Consider the following 16887-nt stretch of genomic DNA (forward strand, 5'->3'; position numbering starts at 1 on the left):
TTCGACAGGTTTTGTGTTTTTCACCATTGGAGGAGTCACTCCCTGGAGAAAATTTGCTTTCCAGACTTTGTATGCTATAGATTACTTTGGACAGCGTGGCAGCAAAACCCTTGACAAACTACGTAATACTGAAAGAGGCAATGCAAAGAGTTGCCTCTTTATCAGTACTGGAAACAAAAAGTACCTTTTGCAGAATACACCTGTGAAAGCACACACCTAACTTTACAGTGAGTGAAATGGAACAATCTTTTTATTCAAAGGCTTTGAAATAAGAAATAGTCCAATGAACGACATGGAAAAGGCCACACACAGGACTCTTCCCTAAGACTTGGAGACTTGATCCATCTCTCATGATACTTTCTTTGTTCTGAAAAGTACCTGGCTCTTTTTTTAAGCAAATATTTTATTACTTTGCTTGATCAAGACCTGTTCATTCACACTTTCTTAACAGAAGAAAAATACAGTTATATTTTTACTGCAATATTGCACAAACAGATGTTGGCCTCAGAAAGAAATGAAACTTTAGATTTCCATGATATTTGGAAGAGTTTGTAGAACACGTTACCAGAAGGAACATGAGCAATTGCAAGTGGCAGTTGTAATGAACTAGCCTGGGAACTGTTTAAAAGACAGCTGAAATAAAATTCTCTGTCAGTTAAATGGCATAGGACTTCAACTGCGCATTCCATATGATTTAATTTTCACCAGATTATGGTACATCCGAGTGAAGCAGGGTGAAGCCCATACTAAGTTATGCTTCAGCCTTGGACAGATATCAATAAAATTGGGAGGAAATATACATTTCCTGGTCTATAATAACGACGAAGAGTTACTTAGCTTTTTATATTTTTGTTGTTGCTATACAATATATCAAGGTGTGTTTCTGACCTGCCTGAGGGGAAAAAAAGCCAAACTCACATCTGAAAAATTTGTGAAGAAACGAGTTGTAACATATAAAAGAAAGCTTGAGGGAAAAATGAAAGACTTCAACTCTACTCCAGTGGGACACAGAGCCAGTGCTGAAACACTTTTGTTATTGTAAGGAAGAGACACTGAAGCAATCTGAGTTGGGGATAATCTGATTGCCAGTATTTAACACTTAAAGACATCTTCTCAAGCAGTTTTGATACTCACAGTCCTTGCAAGGTACCACTGTAACATGGCTCGATTATTTTACTGCTGTAAAATAACACAGACAACAAGAAAACTATTTCATTTTACTTTTAATTAGTGGTCTAAAATTTTGTTATGTACCATTTTGGATGGATTTGATTGAAGATACCAACAGTGTTTTGATTCTGCTGATGCTAGTACATCATTGTTTACCTTGAACAAGTAAGCTGCCATGTAGGGGAGAGGCTTGTATGTGTGAATTTGTTTTTAACATTGCTGTCTGCAAGCTCAATGCAGGCATTGTAAGAAAAAAAAAAAATGTAGAGATGCACATCAATGTGTCTTAAAGTTACTGCTACAGTGGTGACATACTGCTTTGTTTCCATGGTGTGTGATCACCCCAGTGCCGGGGTTTACTTCCCATTATATCTAATGTTCTTTTGGGATCACTGGCAAATTGGGAAAGCAGAGGAGGGCATAAAGCTTTATCCACCACAAAGCTTGCACCGTGACTGTGCAAGCCACGGCTCCGTGATTTATGCCATCACTAGACTGCATAAACTAAACAGGGTGGGACTGGATCAGCGTCAGAAACCAAGGGTAAGCCATGAGACTGTGGAAAATACAGTGTGGATTCACAAAGCAGCATTTCTTCCCACTGAAAAAGGTGTAAGCTAATGCCCTGACACACAGATATGGACCATGATGATGCTTGGGGAGTGGCAGGCACGGAGAGGGGAAAAGATAAAAAAATTGGGGTCCTCTGGTCATCAAACTTATGGGGAACTGTACACTTAAAACTGCTTTGAGAGTTTCCAGAAAAGAACTTTTCTTTTTCTTCATATTTACTGTAAAACTGATCAAGTGCCTTTTTAAGTGGCAAGCATCTTCCTCCCCAGAGATGACAGTATTTTAATGATTTATCAAGTGATCCACATTGAAATACATGTTATTTATTACATACTCTGCATTTCAACAGCCACTTCCATCTGGAGATGGAAGGCAGTGGGTTAGAGATGCTAATGAATAAAGAGATCATTATTGATTCACAACTTCTTCTATTAAAGAAGCTAAGAGTATTCCTAATTTTTGTCAGCTGTCCCTCAAAATTCCTGAGAGTCAACTGTAATTTTAACATTATGGTCTCTCCTTTACTATAGGGGGGTGGATTTTCCTTGCAACAAAAGGAAGTTAGATTATATATGGGAATACTGATTATACAGAGCTCTATTAAACCCACAAGCTATGGAAAAGGAGAAAATGGAACTCTTTTATGTTCTTAAAAATTTAACTGTCTTGGGAGCTACCTGAAACAAAACCCGGTAAAATAAAAGGGAACTTAAGTGCCATTTTAAATAGATATTAATCCTGCCGTCCTTACAGCACTTTGGAGGAGCAAGTGACTGTTATCCCCATCCTTTGCACAGGAAAACACTGCCTGATAGCAAGATTAAATGACTTACCAAAGTCATTTGGTAATTACTAACCACCCAAGAAGTGCAGTGGCAAAGTTGGGGAAGAAGTTCGGGGCTGCATCCTTAGGTTTATTTTTGAGCCACCCCACTTTTATTAAGTCACCTTAAAATGCCACCTTCCTATGCAGAAGATTTCCTGCTCCAGCAGGATGACTTCTAGTAAGGTGTTACTTAAAAAGAAGGGGCAATATTTTCCTTTAATAATGGAAAAATGTTACACTGACACGAACACCAGGCTCACGGAAAACTTGATCCTACAAACACATGTGAAATTGAGAAAGCCGAATTCCACCAGATCGTTAATATGAGGAAAGTTACTCAAATTCATTTAACAGGTGCCAAACTTAGGCATAAAATCTTGGTAGTACTGGCAAATGTCTCATTGACTTCAAAAGGGTCAGCACTCTGTTCCTTGAAGCCTTAAGCTTTAGCCAGTCTACAGCACATCTTTCATCTAAAATCAAGTGTTAACCTACTGAAGCGACTCAAAGACTCACAGTGCATGTGTAATTTAATACTTTCCTCATATTTATTTTCAAACAGAAGATATGGCAAGAATGAGCTGTGTTGCATAAATATCCTTTATTATTGCGTAGGTGCCTGGGGTGTTAAGCTGTAACAATACCCATTGTGTAAAATCAAAGACAGGCTTTAAAAGTTTCCCAACACATCTCTGAAAGGTGATGAATGGAAATGTTTACTACTTGTTTGCTGCTAAATAGGGATTCCTCTTTGCTGAGGACTGTGCAAGGTTACTGATTAAACCACTTTTCATAGACAAACATTAGAGGCAAGTCTTTTTTCCATGCTCGTAAAGCAAATATGCAGCAAAGCAGTCTCTGCCCGGTTATCCTTGAAAGCTCATATCTTTTCCAGCACGTCGCAGGCTCCAGAAAGGCAGGCTTGCCTCCTTCTGCTTCCATTGTGCAGAGCCTAATTTATAGTCTGAACAAGCGCCTCACTATAAAAGATTTGCTTCTCCCTGCTCACTTCCTATTTCCCACAGTTAAAGCAAGTTTCAAATAAAGGATTCACAGGCCTCCAAGCTTACAAATTAGGCAAAGTAACACTCAGAACATTAGCAAAGACTTTGTATTCAAAATGGTAAATGAAAGGCCTAGAGAAATACAATCGAATCAAAGCAGGACGAAACCTAATGCAGGAAGTCTCTCCAAAGCTGTTTTTAATGTTGCCCATCACAAATACCGTTGGTTTAGGCACAAACGTATTTCAGTGAAAACTGGATAAATGCCAGGAGCTGCTTTAGAGACATCTGAAGCTGGAAAAATCTGCTTGGCTAATTGCTTGGTCTGGGCAAAGTGTTGTAGTACAACCTATTAAGGGCCTGAATTGCTTAAACTCAGGTTACGCTTTTGTACGGGTTTTGAAAACCTATTTTGATTTAATATTGCTTTCAACAGTGTTACCGCACAGCTTTATTTGCTACTTCCTGACAAGTTTTTCTTTCTCCCAAAGCCCAAACTTAACATAAAAATGCAAACAGTTTCCCTACCAACCTCAGTGGCCTCTTATTTATAGTTTACTGTGCCCCTTGAGTTATGTTAAAATGGGGGGAAAAGTCTTTGTTTCACAGGCAAGGCAGTGCTGAGATTGCTGGATGGGACAGAAAAAATCAAGGATTGGGCTGATTCTAGTTCGAAGGAAACGTTCAGCTGAGCAAAAGTGAAAAATTGAATTGAAACACCATGTCTTCTTGTCCATCCTAGAAGAATCCACAGTGCAAAACCTCTTCTGGCAGACTCTAAAGTCTTACCTGCATTTTGGCCACAGTCCTCTAAGAAGAGCTTTTAACCATTCAGTTAAAAGAATGACCCTCACTCAGGGTGATCTATCAGCTCCTCTTTGTTAAGAAACAATCTTATAAAGAAAAGATGTTCTCTGAAAGATGAGACCAAGTTTGGTATCCTGAAACTCACAGGTGAAGGTCAGTCTTGAGCAGAATAATAAATAAAAGCCCATAGCCTTCTCCAAGGAGAGACAGACAGGGGCAACAAGCAGTATCTCCTCCCGTCTGCTCTTCCAGCCTCGTTGACTCCAGCTGAAGGTATTACAAGGGACCACATACTGACCTGCAAAAACTTTTCAGAGGAAACTGCATGTTCCTCTCTGAGTGTCCACTCTACTGGGAAATAGTGAGATGGATTTGCAGTAAGGGAAACTGAGGCACTTTTTGCCTCCTAGCTTCGAAGCATCAGGCTTCTTCCTTTAAAGCATATTTTTTATAGCAGTTAGGATGATGAGAAACAAGAAGGAAAGAAAATAAGCAAGAAATAAAACCATCTTTTTCATATAATACCATGACTCCAGGACTCTGTATTTAAAAAAAAAAAAAATTGTCCACTAGTACAACATTCTCAATAAAAGTGAAAAATTCATAAATTAGATGATTGTTCCCCACCATACTGTACTTTTGAGGGTATTTTAGCAAAACAGAACAGTAGGCACTACAAAGAAATAAATAAATGGTATTCCTGTGTTGTGCTTGGACATAAAGGATCTGAGTCGTTCAATAAAAAAAGGAGGCTTTGGCATAAACTTGACTCATGACCAAGAGAACTTCTAACGTTACACAGTCAAACTTAGTCAAAATCGAGGCAGGAGTGGGCATTTAGATGCCATTACACTGATTTCTTGCAAACGCTTTACTATCTTGATTTCAGTAAAGCGTTTGACACGGTCTCCCACAGCATCCTCGCAGCTAAACTGAGGAAGCGTGGTCTGGATGATCGGGTAGTGAGGTGGATTGTGAACTGGCTGAAGGAAAGAAGCCAGAGAGTGGTGGTCAATGGGACAGAGTCCAGTTGGAGGCCTGTGTCTAGCGGAGTCCCTCAAGGGTCAGTACTGGGACCAGCACTATTCAATATATTCATTAATGACTTGGATGAGGGAATAGAGTGCACTGTCAGCAAGTTCGCTGATGACACAAAACTGGGAGGAGTGGCTGACACACCAGAAGGCTGTGCTGCCATTCAGAGAGACCTGGACAGGCTGGAGAGTTAGGCGGGGAGAAATTTAATGAAATATAACAAGGGCAAGTGTAGAGTCCTGCACCTGGGCAAGAACAACCCCATGTATGAGTACAAGTTGGGGGCAGACCTGTTGGAGAGCAGCGTAGGCGAAAGGGAGCTGGGGGTCCTAGTGGACAGCAGGATGACCATGAGCCAGCAGTGTGCCCTTGTGGCCAAGAAGGCCAATGGCATCCTGGGGTGTATTAGAAGGGGTGTGGTTAGCAGGTCAAGAGAGGTTCTCCTCCCCCTCTCCTCTGCCCTGGTGAGGCCGCATCTGGAATATTGTGTCCAGTTCTGGGCCCCTCAGTTCAAGAAGGACAGGGAACTGCTAGAGAGAGTCCAGCGCAGAGCCACGAAGATGATTAAGGGGGTGGAACATCTCCCTTATGAGGAGAGGCTGAGGGAGCTGGGTCTCTTTAGGTTGGAGAAGAGGAGACTGAGGGGTGACCTCATTAATGTTTATAAATATGGAAACGGCAAGTGTCATGAGGATGGAGCCAGGCTCTTCTCAGTGACATCCCTTGACAGGACAAGGGGCAATGGGTGCAAGCTGGAACACAGGAGGTTCCACATAAATATGAGGAAAAACTTCTTTACGGTGAGGGTGACCGAACACTGGAACAGGCTGCCCAGAGAGGTTGTGAAGTCTCCTTCTCTGGAGACATTCAAAACCCACCTGGATGCGTTCCTGTGTGATATGGTCTAGGCAATCCTGCTCCGGCAGGGGGATTGGACTAGATGATCTTTCGAGGTCCCTTCCAATCCCTAACATTCTGTGATTCTGTGATTCTGTGAGGTTCCTCTCTCTGCTCAAGCAAGGGCAAAAGGCTGTTTCCCAGCCCAAAGGGAGGCGGTGGTGGTGGTGAGGAACAGGGTGTCTGTGTGGAGCTGCTGTCCCGGCTCTCTCCAGCATGTGGGATGCAGAAGCCCCATCCCATCCCCAAGGCCAGCAGCTTGCCTGGCAGCTGCAGGAATCGTGTTTCGCGGGGATTTAGAGCCAATGTATGCCTTCAGCCTTTAATAAATTACCGCGTGGCCTTGAGCAATGATGAATGAAGCTAAGGGAAAAAAAACTAAAAGCTCTCCCTGGCTAAGTCAGGAGACTTAGCCTTCCTAGAAGTTAATCAACGTGACAGAAGCTTTATACCCTCACTCCAAATACATAAATCAAGCAAGTCAACATTTCTTCGTCTTTTTGCCATCCACCCCTCCCCATCACGGCTGCGCTGCCAGGATGGCTGGGGGCTCAGCTGCACGGGCAGCACCATGAGGGGCGGCGGCTCAGCACGTCCTGGCGCTTTGCTTCTCACTTCAGAGACTGTAATCCTTTCTGCAATCCTGATCATGCCCAAACCAAATATGCATGCAGTGACAAACAGTTTTTTCGGTTTTGTGTTTTGTTTTTTTTTTTTTAATATTCCTTATGCTCTTTTCACCTCTTCTCACAATAGCAAACTGTTGATACAACATAATTAACTTTTAAATCAAAATTATTTCCTTCCTCTCACGGTATGGTAGTGAACCATGTGCAGTAAGGCATGAAGGAAGCTAACATTTTGTCAGAGTTTAAGGCATGCAGGAAAATTGCTGAAGAAACTTCTGCAAGTCCGTGCCAGGGATCATGTTACCGAAGCAAAAATCTTTGGCATTTTTACGCTGTATTTTACCACATCCAACTGTGTAATAGACAAAAGGCCAGGAAGAGATAAAGGGAAACAGGTGTGGTGGAATAAAAAGCAAGACTGTTCAGCTTGGCACGGCGATGATCAGCTGTTTCATAATAAACCATCTCACTTTGGGGGGCTTTATATTATTTTATTGTTATACAAGTGGATGAATTTATACATTTGCTTTCCCCCCACTTCCTCTTCTACCATATTTTCTTGCAGCTATAGTTAAAAATGCAGGTTGGTACTATGTATACGAGACAAAATACTTACAATGTCATTTTATCAAAACTCAGAACAAGGCCATTGAGAGATGTCAGTAGATGCTTTTTTTTTTGGCTCTTTCTATGACATATTTTACTTAATCTATCAGGTTGATTTTTCATGATTGTTCTGAATGGAAATAAAGAAGAATAAGGTCACCAAAGCCTCCAAACTACAGTCAAAAATACAGTATGAAATGTTGTAAAAGGGAGAGATAATTAGGCAGGCCATAATTCTGGCAGCTTTGAGATAATGATCGCTTTTGAAATCTCTGTTGTGAAGACCAAAAGAAACACATCCTCAGATGTTGTCTGGGCCACAAGTAAATACCTAAACAGTATCCATGTGGAGAGAAGGAGGTGGAGGAAAGAAGGGCCTGTACCAACCGATGATTATCTAATGTTATACTATTGCAATCTTAAATGACTATCTTATATTTTTAAATAGGTCACATCACTGTTACAAAGAATGCTCAGGCTTCTTTTAGAATGCAACTGCTTTACTGAAATATATTTTTACCACATATTTTAATTAAAAATGTAGGGTTTTCATCAAAATAGGTTTTGAGGACTGTCATAGGTGTCAATTTATTAAATCATAAGCAGCAAAAACAATAAACATAATATCCATGAGAAGAGAAATTACTTCTATCCAGCACTTTTGAAATTCCCTGTGCTTTTTAATATTTGTTTGGCTGAAATGATTACAAGTAAAAAAATTTCGTGTTAGGGATTCAACACCACATTTCTGAAATGTGGACTGAGAGTGTTGCCAAGATTAAAAAACAAAGCAAAACAAAAGCTACTCAGGGGCTGAAGAAAATGCCTTATGGAAAGGGAGAGTAAAGAGGTCAGTCATTCTCCTTCGCTTGTCTACAGAAGACTGGGAGGTGACTTGATATTCTGAGTAAGTGCTTTCCTGGGGAGAAAATACTGTTTTTTAAAGAGCTCTTTAATCAAGCAGAGAAATGCATAACACGGCATACAGGCCAGATATAATCAAGTTAAAAATAGGGATGTTTTTAGCAGAGATGCCACTCATTACTGAAACTAAAAGGGAAAATAGCAGATTTCCTACCACCTAACTTACTATCAACTGATATTTTCTTATCAAGAGTGGATTATCAGGAGAATTTATCAGATACGGATACTTAGACAGAGATTTTAGGTCTGGTTATAAACAGAAATTCAGACTGAGAAAGCACTCAGTGATTTAATAGTCTCTTAGGAAAGTTAGTGTTGTGACTCAGTTAATATAGATTTACATCTAAAGCATTTGAGCAAAAAGGCAAGGTAAAACAAAAGCATCTGTGTGTGCATGCACATATGTAGATATAAAAAATGTTTTAGCAAATAACAACACGAACCTATTTTTTTTTATTTCCTCTATAAACCACATTTAATCTGGGATTTGAGGCTGCACACAGGTGTCCTCTACCAGTAGGTATTTTTCCCTATGTGTCAAATAATATTCAGGCTATAGGCACACTTTACACTCGGGCGGTAGGATGTAAGATTCAGATGTAGAATTTCAGACCCTAGCTAATCCATACCCCACAACTCCACCTCGTATTGAAGGATTTTGTTCTTTGGAATCTCCCTGGTGCCACCTGGACCACAGAGTCCCTGTCCTGTGCCATGACCCTGACCATGACCCAGCTCCAGGCTGGTTCCCACTGAACAGATACCCAGGCTCCGCGTCAGGGTCCCTCCAACAAGGATGTGTCAGAGTCAGCATTATCCCAGCTCTTCACGTTTATCTGACCTGACTTTTTAATTGCTGAAAGGCACTGACCCTGATAAGCAAGTCTGGTTTTAAAGGGTTCACTGGGGCTGATCCCCAGAAGACAATGTAATCACAGGCAGTGACACTAAAGGAGAGATCCTTTGAATTTTAAGTTTCCTCTCTGAACAATTTCTTCTCTGAACAATTGATCCTGTGCCCCACATTTGGGTCTTGGAAGGATGAGAGGTATAAAATCCATTTAATACGATCAATAGCAATATTCCTCAACACCATAGAAGCACCATTGTATTTTGGACCATTAAGAGGTGACACAATTGTCAAAATCTAAGCTTTGCTGCCTGTGATAGGGACTCCCTCAGCTGGAGGAAGGCAAATTACTTTCATGTGAGCATGAAGAGGACAAAAGGAGAAATACCGCTTTGAAACATTCAACAGCCGATTCTTTACAACTAGACGGAAAGGCTTTGAAAAATATCCCCTCCATTAGTTAACAGTGGTCTCAAAGGATGAGGTTTTATTTGAATGGCAAAATTATTAATTTTATAGCATATACATTCCACCAACAAATTAAAAACTTGCCAAGAAAGGAACGTGATATTCTACCTGAGTCGTGGCAATGTTTGTTCCATCGGTGACCTCCACAGTCATATTATATATTGACCTCTGCTCTGCATCCAAGGGCTTTGCAATGACAATAGTGCCCACTCCCTTCTCCGCGTCGAAAGAACTATCGTAATTCCCTCCTAATTGTTGCACAAAAATACAATTAAATTAGCCATCTCTGGAAAATTTCCATTGAAAATGTTCCTAGAAGTGGGCATATCTGTTTACTGGCATCCATCTTAACGGCTTGCCTTAGCATACACAGCACATCTACTGATACTTTGTTCACAACTCATTTATACTTCAAAGCACAGTTTGTGTATTGGAAAGGAGATATCATCATAATGCACTGCAAGAAAAAAAATCTAGCTGTATATTCAAGTGAACCATAACTGAGGCTATAAAAAGAATCAAATGGCTATAAGCCCATAAGATGTGTGCCCTTGTAGTTTGGATAATGAACAAGTACAATTATCTTTTTGTATAAAAATCATTTTAAGAGGGTTTTATTCCAGAAATATTATTTTCAGGAAATTCTCACTGATGCTTGTGGGTGCAAAGACAGGACTGAGTCTTTAGAAATTACAATTATAATCAATTTAAAAAATGCAAATAGAGATTTGTTATGTTAATTTCAAGGACAATGATAATTACTGGCAGCAAAGGTCAAATTCTACTAGTCTTTTAGGAATTATTTAAATAGATCTGACAGGATACACATCATAAATTCCGTTCCATTAAAAAAAACATCACAAAGCACTGTTCTGAAACTAATATCCCCTCATCCTGTCACACACTGAATGATGCAGCAGTGGGAAAACCCTCCTGAGTCTCAGGTGAAAGAAAAAAAAGGAAAAAGAAAAAAAACTATTAAAAAGTAAGAGAAAGCCATAAATAATTTGAGATTAAGGGGTTACAGGATTTCTCAGCCACAGCTATAGTTTATAAATTAGAACCACTCATTATGTTCAAAAGTAAAGCACACACTCCCCACTGCAAAGGTGCTTCTTACTCATTCATCTATAAAGTAGAATTTATTATGAGTTGAGTCTGAAGTTTTTGGAGGCTGGGGACAGGGAGAGGTGGAACACAACACTGCTGACAAATGAACTCTTAAGGTATATTCAGCACACGTCAACACAATGGCACTAGCTACAGACTGACAACCCAGTTCCACAAAGCTGAAAAGACTTTCAAACGCCACTCATTACAAATCTTGTGTAAGAGCTGCTCCGACCTCCTAGGATTAGATCCACAGGTAGGAAAACATCAATTCCATTGACTTAGCTCTCGTGCAATATATATAGAGAGATATGTATTTGAATGGCTGGTGTATTATCACAAAATGGTGCTCATTTTAGGGCTGTGGACAGAGAAGTGAAGGGGACAGTCTTCTTTGCTCTACCATCAAGTCTTGCATCTGCATGGTTTGCTGACCAAAAACTGGCGTAATTCTCAGAAACAGCCACGCATTTAGTGAGAAGAAAAACGTTTTGGCATTTCAAGAAGTTGAAGATTAGTAGCTATCACAGTGAAATCACAGCCCCTGAATTCCTTAACATGAAGAAACCCTCACTTCTCTCTACCTCTTGCACAGGCTATTGCAAAGAAAGCATAAGCTAGAAGAAGCACTGCTCTGGCCACATCTGCCTTGGAGGCCATTCAGGGAGGCGGAGAAGAAAGGGGGAGGAGGAATAAGAGCGCAGGTGATCTATGCAAAGGAAATGCAGAATTGGTGAACTTCTGCCCACTGAAATGACCCAAACAGAGTCATTTCAGATGTGCCATCAGACTTCCTTATGCTGAATATATGTATATACATATATGTAGCTCTGAGCCTAACAGATGCAGTTGTCGTTCTCCAGGAAAACATGAACACTGAATCTGCTGTGATTTACGGTGGATAGAAACACTGGTTATTCCCTAACCTCCTTCTGCAAGCCCAAATAGCACATTTTTCTCAATTGATATATATATTTAACACTATTTGACACTAGACAAAAAAGCATAATGGTCCTTGACAGTTAAGGAATAACAAGGTATTTGGACATTGATCATATCTTCAGTGTTTGATATTTTTTTTTTTTTTCCCAAAGTTAGTCTCAAGAAAAAGATGCTGTCTCCCAATTAATGTTTTAAATTGATTTACTTGAGAAAAATCGTACCATGAAAACCAACTCTGAAAAAAAAGCCTCCTTTGAAGAAGAGACTTTGAGATTCTTGCAAGGAAATCTCTGCTGAAATTAAGCTAGCCTTGGGACAGTAGGCACTTCACAAAGAGAATGTTTCATACTGATAATCATGAAAACAAAATGAAAGCCTATACTTCAAGATGCTTAATAACCATCTTAATGAGCAATCGAAAATTATATGCTATCAACTGGCATAACACTTCCAAAGAAACCCTGCCTTCAAAACTTCCAAGAAGTAACATGGAAGGATTAGAAATAAATGTTTTAAATGCCCTTCTTCTGTTGGCTTACAGCTGGGTTTGCAGGGCACTACGTAGTGTATTGCAAATACACTGACTTCTTCAAGCCTTTTCATTAAGTGAAGTATATTCTTCCCCTAAAATAAGAACTGAATCCATCATAGGAGTTTTTTATATGTTATTCACTTCTTCCAAAATGGTCTAGTGAGAAACAAATAAATCTTGGTTGGTAGCCACCCCACTCTAGCCTACACTGGTAACTAACCAGGCAATTCACTTTATTTTACAGTGATTCATTTTCCATTAAACAATGCAGAAACTGCATCAGACACTGAGACACAAATGGATCAGAGAAGATCCTGCTGTGAGATTTGTGATTATAATCTCTTTTGGAGTGAAATCTTGATTTATTCCTGATTCAGTCTGGTACCTTTTAACTGACCATGGTCAGATGTTGACAATGAAGAACCACTCAGATGGCTGAACTTCTGGGAATATTGCTTGAGATATTGGATCCTGCCTCTCATCTGGAGTACTAGAGGCAGTCTGGAAATGCTTTGTACTGCTCCTCAGCCTTCACATACCCTCAAAACAGCTCCTCATATGATGAATGCTTCTGAAGTTGCACTTAAGCACTGAAGAATAATTAACGAATTAGGTGTAAATGCTAAACTATAAGAGTCTTATAGACACGTTAAGTCTATGCAAGGCCTACTATGAAGCACCCAGAGAAGCACCCAACACAATTATCTTTCAAGGACAGGTGTTGAAGGGGTACAGAGAGAGAGAGAGAGAGTTGTGTAAAAACAAACAGGACTTTTATCTCAAAAACTCCTGCAGCTGAACTGTTCTGGGAACGCCACGTGAAACCACTTCCTTCTGAAGGTGCTCAAGTTGAGGTCAGAGGGCTGAGCTTGTAGGAGGTGACAGCTGAGAAGGTGTCAGCTTCACACATTTCTGGGGTACTTGGGGCCCGTTTTCGAAAGCATGCTGCCAAGTAACTACCAACCCTTCTGAAGCAAGCTCATCTGCAGTGCTGTAAGCTCCCATAGTATCAGTTTTACCAATGTTACTATTGGCCATTTAACATTTTCTTTGATCACAATCTTAGGATGAAAAGGGGCTAGGGATGATGAAATTTTGTTCAGCTGCTCAATTTTATTAATGTGAATTTTTACTACTTATTCTATTTTCCAACATATGGCACACGCTTTCCTTTTTATTGTCTCCTAAAACCTGCTTTCAGATACAAGATCTGTAGAAGCTGTCTTCGCCAATGTGCTTGCAATTCCATTAGGAAAGAAATACTTCAAATGAAGATAATACATTGTGAGTTCCTCAGGCACTTTGGGAAAATCAACGATAAAGGCGGCCAGTTGATTTAACTGGCAATCCGGCCGGACAGGTTTTCCTGAGAAAGCATTTTAACACTGAACGACCTCAGAGAGATGCAGATTAGCCGTTGTTCGTAATACCATTGCAGGCTAAGATGTAATGCTGATACATCTTCAATACAGATTAAAGACTTCCCTTAAAATACTCTGATTAAACTGAAGCACGTAGAGCACGTAGAGTGGGATTTCATGAAAAGTCCACATCTACTTGCAATGCCATCTTTGGATGAGAAGACTTACTATGTTTGGATGACATAAATTCATCAGACAGTGCTTTTTCTCTAATTGACTGTTAAGATTGGGGATTGGATTAGATGGTCTTTCGAGGTCCCTTCCAATCCCTAACATTCTGTGATTCTGTGTGTGTGTGATTCTCAAAGACACCTAGCACAGACAGTTATGTCTATGCTTTGGACACCTAAAGTTAAGTGAGATGATTTCCATCCTTATTTTCTTGACATTGATCTTAATGCTCTTCCATAAATCCTGGAAGCATTATATTTCTACAACTAGGAATTTTTTATGTTATCTGAAAGCATGTTATAGTTTATATAGGTTTTTCCAATATAACTCTATAGCCAATTCCAGCTGTTATCAAACTCATGACAGCTGTAGAAACAGCCCCTGGTACAAAAGATCTTAGTTGGCCCTCACTACAGCTTCATGAGACCTTTCTAGCACGGTCCTAATTTTCAATTTAACAGATGGTACAGTATGGTCAAGAAGAAGATCTCGGGAAATTAAACTGAGACACCTCTGAGCCAACACACTATAGGTTATGTTCTTGGTATAGAGTAGCCTTCGTTAAATTTTCTGGCTGAATCTGGAGTGTTAGCTTGGTTCTTAGCTTGTTTTTTGGCTTCATAGTCACTATGGACATATTTTTCTGCTGACAAAGAAATGCTCTGGAAAGAATTATTTCTCCTTTTAATAAAAAAAATATAGTCAAAAAGAAAGCAGTGAACCTTACATAATGAACAGGAGAGATCTTCTGATGTAAAGCTTACCACTCATTTGGTACAACAGACAGGCCAAGGAAGACTTCCTGAACTGTTAAAAGGGGTTTCTAGAGGTCAGCTGGAGAATTTGCCTAAGGCGAGATACAACGCAGATCTGACATTCCCACAGAATGAGGGCTCTGCATCTCTGTTCCTTCTGAATTCCAGTGGTTGGGTTTTGGGTTGGTTTTCTTTTTTAGTATTTTCAAGCATATTCTGCTTATATTTTGATTATTGCATTTGCTGCAAGCAATGAATTTTTTTTGTAGTGCTTTTCCTAGATGAGGTTTCTTTTTGGGAAGATGTCGAGCCTCTCCACGTTCCTATCCGCTGCTGATATGCAGTTTAAGACAGGATTATGCTGCTGTGAGAAATGATTTTCTCACCTGAGAAGAAAACACATCAGCAAACCTGGAGGACTCGCAGACAAATGAGTCCTATGTGAGGGCCTTTCTCTCTCTTTTCCAGTGGAACAATCCAGAAGAGTGGGACTGAATATATGCCTCAGAAGTATCTGATGACTGTGGAGAATCAGACTTGTTCAGTCTTAGATGTAAAGATGGATCACACTGAACTCTGGAGGACATCCCCAAATCAAATACAGCTAAAACCTGGCAAGAGTCTTCCTTCACTCATAGATAGTAAAGAGCATACATGCTCCACATACAAACTTAATAAAGCCAGGATATATAGAGATCTTCATACAAGTCTCATATGGCCTACCAAGCTACGATGGAAGAATGGAAAAGAAGAGAAATACAGGAGATGATTTAATTTAGAGAATAGTCCTCTAAAACACATTTTTTCAGGGAAGAGAGTATTCTTACTCGTCTTGTCCCAAAGTAAACTAAGAACACCAGGGACAGTGATGACAAATTGGCCCAATTGCTACAATTCTTGCATTGCTCTTGCTCAGAGCAGAGAATCAGAGGAAAATGCAGAAAGCTAATCCACCCTGAAACTCAAGAGTGAGCGTGGAGTACCTCTAGGATTTTCATGAAAAGAAGCACAGCCAAAATTTCCAACTCTTCTGTTTTCAAAAATGATGAAATAAACTTAGCGACTGCTTCAAGAAATACAAATTCAACTACAGACTTTTGTTAATCAGAAAAATAATAAATAGTAGTAACACAACTTGAAATATTTATTCTCTTAGGTACTATATCATGCTAAGAAGAGAATAATGCAGACTGAATTTTCAGATAAAACTATCATAAGGAGAGTCAAAGCCTTGGGTTTGCTGCTAAGAAGCTAAAGGTAAAGGCATAAAAAGCAGAAAAGAAATCAGAAAGGTATTTTAGCTAGTTCTCAGAGCAGATAATTCAAAGGAGGCTAGGGAGCTACATGTTTTTGACATTAATGAAAATCTGCAGCACTGTGAAATAAAAGACAATTAATTCAAATTAATAGATCTTAAAATTATTGCCATTTAAGCACCCTTGATAAAAAGTTCTGATGTGCTTTTAAAGTTTGGCTGCTCTTATAAAGGCATAGGCTGGGGGAAGAAGGAAAGATAGAGGGAGGCCTGTTGGGAGAATCAGAGAGATGTTGTGCAACATGCTACTTGAGCAAAAATTAGCACCATGCAGCTTAGCTCCAGTGTCAAAGTAGTCATCACACCATTCCCACCACTAACAAAGGAAGAGACAGAGAGGGTTCAATTTACCTGGCAGAAATAAAGATTTCTGACTTATTTTAGAGTTCCTATTGAAAATTAGTTTCTCATAAATGACTGAATAAATTTAACACAACTGAAACAACCTACATTCATGTCTTTCACACTGTGGGATCTGCATGAACTGAGAATGGTATTGAATGCAGTCTGAAAACAGAAACCAGGTATGACATCTCAACCATCCCCAGTTAAACAAAAATAAAAACCAGGCAAGCATCCTGTTCCTCTCTAGTCCATGGAGGGAAGATGACCTCCCTGCTTGTAAGGCATCTTCTGCTCTCAGAGTTGAGTAACTCAAGAATTTAAACAGTTATTTAAAGTGTATGTAATTTAGGTGCAAATTAGATGCTGAAGTTAGGCAGACAGAATACTACACAGCCAAACTTCATCCACCCTCCCTCCATTTTTTCAGCTGGGAAAAAGTGCATGTTATGCATTAAAAAAGAGGTCCTCTGGAATTCCAGTGCCCATTTAGTTTGAAAAGGTCATAAA

General features: G+C 39.8%; 1 protein-coding gene across 2 annotated transcripts in view; it reads right to left on the bottom strand.

The window, feature by feature from the left end:
• FAT3 (FAT atypical cadherin 3) overlaps positions 1-16887 on the bottom strand; it is a 346791-nt gene that overhangs the window by 97025 nt on the left and 232879 nt on the right. For both annotated transcript variants that reach the window (XM_068425515.1, XM_068425513.1), the window contains exon 6: positions 9898-10037. In XM_068425515.1, coding sequence (XP_068281616.1) covers positions 9898-10037 — 140 coding nt within the window. The remainder of the gene's footprint in view (positions 1-9897; positions 10038-16887) is intronic.

The sequence above is a fragment of the Nyctibius grandis genome, chromosome 2 (genome assembly GCF_013368605.1).
Source record: "Nyctibius grandis isolate bNycGra1 chromosome 2, bNycGra1.pri, whole genome shotgun sequence".
In the NCBI taxonomy this organism is placed as follows: Eukaryota; Metazoa; Chordata; class Aves; order Nyctibiiformes; family Nyctibiidae; genus Nyctibius; species Nyctibius grandis.